The sequence below is a fragment of the Zingiber officinale genome, chromosome 2B (genome assembly GCF_018446385.1).
Source record: "Zingiber officinale cultivar Zhangliang chromosome 2B, Zo_v1.1, whole genome shotgun sequence".
Taxonomy (NCBI): Eukaryota; Viridiplantae; Streptophyta; class Magnoliopsida; order Zingiberales; family Zingiberaceae; genus Zingiber; species Zingiber officinale.
Genome location: NC_055989.1, coordinates 41935723 through 41940064, shown reverse-complemented (window position 1 = coordinate 41940064; position 4342 = coordinate 41935723). Strand labels below are relative to the sequence as shown.

Genomic DNA, 4342 nt, shown 5'->3' with positions numbered 1-4342 from the left:
GACATGCTCAGACGCGTTGAATTTCAATCTCAATATTTCATGTGGTAATATCTCATACCTTAACCACCGCACTATCCAGAGGAGACACCACCCCCATTCTATATGTGGCAAATGATGATTTGCTCGCCCTTAATACCCCGTCAACCTGTCTCTAAGCCAACACAGAGAAAATAAATCATGAACAACTATTAATTATTAGCACATATGACTTAGACATTGAATAAACATGCACAAACATACTAAATTTTAATTTAAAATCTTATATAATAATATTTCATACTTAATCATCATACTGCTCCTATCATATGATCATAAAAGATGAATATATTCGTCCTAACATTTCCGTCAATCTGTCTCAAAGCTATATGTACTTATAACAAGTGAAATCAGATAAATTTAAAAAATAATTAGAAATAAAATAATTCAGAAATAACTCGGCCGCGACATCTACGCTATACGTGTCTGCGTCGCTTCGCAAAAGCGTATATCTTCATGGTATATTCTGTCGCCCCGTACCTGTGATATCCGGGTGCGTATCCTCCGCTATCTTTTTCCAAATTTAACCAAATCAGTGACGTCGATTCCACCTTCCGTTTGGAAAAAATAGAAATGCTAAAAAATGGCTTCCCGGTCCCCGGATTTATGGGATATTCCGCGGCATAATTCCGAGAACGCGTTCTGCGAATATTCCCGCCTCCGGATCGCTCCCAGTTTAAATACCGAGAAGAAGCTGTTTCTCCCCCAATTTCATCCAGACGTCAAATCCGTGATCCCCAATCCCCAATCCCCAGTCCTCCTCCGGGTTGCCATGGCGCTCAAGGCGGCGCACGTCTCTGACGTCCCGACAATCGATCAGATCCCGGACGTCCCCGCCGTCGCCCTCTCAACGGTCTCCGCCCTCCGCAAAGGTATCGTCTATTTTGTCGTTTCTCCTTCGCATCTTTTGATCGACCCTGTGCAGATCGATGGTTTTGGGGTTTTGATAAATTATGGAATCCGTTTTCAGGGACGGAGTGGAAGCGCAAGTCAGAGAGGCTGGTGGTGGTCGGCCACCGAGGGAAGGGGATGAACGCGCTCGCATCGACGGATCCGCGGCTTCAGGAGGTGAAGGAGAACTCGCTCCGCTCCTTCAATGATGCCGCCCGCTTCCCCGTCGATTTCGTCGAATTTGATGTCCAGGTCTATGTCTACCCTAATGATCTCGTTATCATGTCCGGCAGTTGCTTACGAAATTAGAATTCCGGCCGCCGTGGGGATCGCGGCGGATCGGCGATTTAGGAAACGGAGGACGCGGCGTAGGAGGCCGCACGTTCGTTTTCTTTACTGAATTAATTGCGGTGGATTAAAAACTAAAATTAATATCACCTTGGACTGGATAGAAGGTGGCCTTCATATGAGTTCACCACGCGTATGATAACTAGATAGCGGTAGGTTTTGTTTGTTTTGTAGTCGTGGTTTCTTGCATTTGTCGAATCAAGATCATTAAAGTAGTTTATTGCTGTGGTCTTGTGACTTCTTCCGTTATACTTGTTCTTGATCACCAGAGGCTTCAATTTTTACAGGTCACCAAGGATGATTGCCCTGTCATCTTCCACGACGATCTTATCCTCACCGAGGAAGATGTAAGTTCCCTTTTCCTCTTTATTCCTTTCCGTTTAAGTTTTTTCCTTTTTTTTTTTGTTTTAAAAAAAAAACATTTGGTTTTGTTCGTCCATTGATCGTAGGGAAAACTTTCCGAGAAGCATGTAACAAGTCTCACCTTAGATGAATTTCTTTCTTATGGACCCCCAAAAGATCCTTTAAAGGTAAAGCTTGTCAAAATCGTAGTTATGATGGTGTAGTTTGAATCTGGATTCATCTTTATCTTACTGAACTGTAGAAGGGCAAGCCATTGCTCAGGAAGACCAAAGATGGGAGAATCCATAACTGGAAGGTCATAGCTGATGCTCCATTTTGCACGCTTCAAGAAGCCTTCCAAGGTGTTGATCCCCAAGTCGGCTTCAATGTCGAGCTAAAATTCAATGATAACGTGGACTACAAAGACGAGGAGCTGATCCATGCTCTTGAAACAATCTTGAAAGTACGTTGCATGACTCTCTTTCCTTCACTGAATTAATTATCGTGGATATGTCTTTGAATCACTTTTGCTACATTGCCATGATTTTTTCTGCAGGTTGTGAACGATTATGCGAATGAGAGGCCAATTATCTTTTCAAGCTTTCAACCCGACGCAGCCAAGCTGATCAGGAAACTCCAAAATGACTACCCTGTAAGAAATTTTGAGACTTGAATTGTTTTGTGGTGAAGCATCTCGAATTCATAGTGACAGTGGATGCTACTTCTTATACGCAGGTGTTCTTCCTCAGCAATGGTGGGACGGAGATCTACAGAGATCCGAGAAGAAATTCTTTGGACGAGGCGATCAAACTATGCCTGGAAAACGGCTTGCAAGCAATCGTGTCCGAAGTCAAAGCGATCTTTAGGAATCCATCTGCTGTGGCCAAAATCAAAGAAGCCAATCTTGTGCTCTTCACATATGGGCAACTCAAGTAAATCAAGAGTACCATCGACCCTGATTTCCTTTAGTACCTCTTCGTAGAGTTGTAGGACTGATCAAGAGCTCCTCTGTTTCTGCAGCAATGTTCCTGAGGCAGTTTACATGCAACACATCATGGGGGTTAGCGGCGTTATTGTTGACCTGGTGCAGGAGATCACGGAAGCTGTTTCAGCTTTCAGCAGGCCGGATGTTGAGGGCGCGTCAAGGCCTAAATTTTCTCAGGCTGAGCTTTCGTTTTTGTTGAGGCTGATACCTGAGCTGGTACAGCATTAGTACCTTTTAGCGATTAGTGTACGATATTCCGACTGTGTTTTCTCTCTCCCCGTACTTATAATATTTTATTCAATTAGAATGGAAGTCTATATATTTATTTTTCATAATTTTAATATAAATATGATTAAATTTAGGTTCAAATAATTCAAATGAAAGTCATATCAAATTTTAATATCAATATTTTTACACTATTCAACTTGATTGGATTAGTTTGCACCAATTATCACGATTCTCTTCGATGGGATTTGTTATGTTATTTCACTTATGCTTATCACATCAGCTAGATAAATTTATGCTTGATGTGGCGGAATCCTACAACCCTACATGTACCGTAGGGTAGAAAGTCATGCTGAGCTAGCTATCAATCAAAGTCAAGGATTAGGCATAATCCAAAGATGATCGGATATAGTCTAGATGAGACTCAAGTCCGATCAGACTAACTCAAATAACATCTCTATCTTTGTCCTAGTTACCAACACCATCACTTGGTCTTGGCCCCCGATCCTGACATCTACCTTGACTTAGACCTAGATCCCAGTATCATTTCTCAGTCTCTGCAAAAGTTCGGACATCCTTTTTGACTCAAACTTAGGTCTCGACACTATCAATCAGTCTCCTCTCCAATCATTGAGATCATCTTTGTTGAGGCCCCAGTTGCCAACATTATCTCTCAATTAAAGCTCCTGATCTCGACAGCTACCCTGGCTTAGCCCTAGGTCTTAACACCATCTCTTACTCTCAACTCCATTCACCGACACCCTCTCTCAACATTGGATCCCAACATCCTTTTGTTATATTTTAGAGTTGCCCTAAATGTATTATGTATTGGATAATTAAATATTTACTATTTGAATGCATATTTTATATGTATTTAATTGAATCTTAAATGTTGAATTGAAAGCGCTAAAGGAGGAGGGGGGTGAATAGAGCTCGTGACTTTTTCATATTTTTTTTGTAAAAACTCATAGTAATAAAAAATAGCAGAAATTAATAGTAAAATAAACAATCGCTAACACTTTACTTTTTACTTGGTTCGAAGTCTGTGATGACTTCTACTCTAAGACTCGCACTCGTTGAGTGCTTTCGATGGATAATTCACTAAATCTTCGAATGATTACAAATCTATGGAATTGAAAGTACAATAAACAAAATGATTATGCTGACAACTTGGAGTAGTATCTTAGGCATTGTCGTCGGAGCAGCGTTTGAGCATCGTTGAGAGCTTTTCAGAGTAGAGCGCAAGCACGGAAGTTGTAGATGAAGGTCATGTTTAGTTGCTAGTCGAACCCTCCTTTTATAACCAAGTTCAACTTGATTCAATCTACTGATCTTGGGATCACTATATGACTCTGTTGGATCGAATGAGTGCGATAGAGGGGGGGGGGGGGGGGAATATCGCGCTTTTAAAATATTTCTTTTAAGAGATTAAAGCAAAGTCGTGTAACGGAAAGTAAAAAGAGACTCGTTTGGTTACTTGGTTCGAAGTCTAGGTCGACTCCTATTTCAAGGCCC

At 41.4% G+C, this 4342-nt stretch overlaps 1 protein-coding gene across 2 annotated transcripts; it reads left to right on the top strand.

Annotated features, from left to right (window-relative positions):
* Positions 1 to 740: 740 nt before the first annotated feature.
* On the top strand, positions 741 to 2906 carry LOC122045610 (glycerophosphodiester phosphodiesterase GDPD1, chloroplastic-like). 2 transcript variants are annotated; one of them, XM_042605900.1, is made up of 8 exons: positions 741 to 908; positions 1007 to 1179; positions 1563 to 1622; positions 1725 to 1805; positions 1880 to 2080; positions 2174 to 2269; positions 2353 to 2549; positions 2638 to 2906. In XM_042605900.1, exons 1-8 carry the CDS (start codon positions 809 to 811, stop codon positions 2828 to 2830), a joined length of 1101 nt encoding a protein of 366 aa, XP_042461834.1. In that variant the 5' UTR covers positions 741 to 808; the 3' UTR covers positions 2831 to 2906. The 2 variants fall into 2 exon arrangements, with proteins under 2 accessions (XP_042461834.1, XP_042461835.1); XM_042605901.1 differs by having other exon boundaries at positions 2353 to 2560; positions 2638 to 2780.
* Positions 2907 to 4342: the final 1436 nt, after the last annotated feature.

What these genes read in the sequence shown, in the direction of transcription:
- LOC122045610 (XM_042605900.1), top strand. Translation starts at nt 809, where the DNA reads ATGGCGCTCAAGGCGGCGCACGTCTCTGACGTCCCGACAATCGATCAG. An exon ending in TCGTCGAATTTGATGTCCAG is followed by an intron (nt 1,180 to 1,562) that starts GTCTATGTCTAC and finishes CAATTTTTACAG; the next exon opens with GTCACCAAGGATGATTGCCC. An exon ending in TTATCCTCACCGAGGAAGAT is followed by an intron (nt 1,623 to 1,724) that starts GTAAGTTCCCTT and finishes CATTGATCGTAG; the next exon opens with GGAAAACTTTCCGAGAAGCA.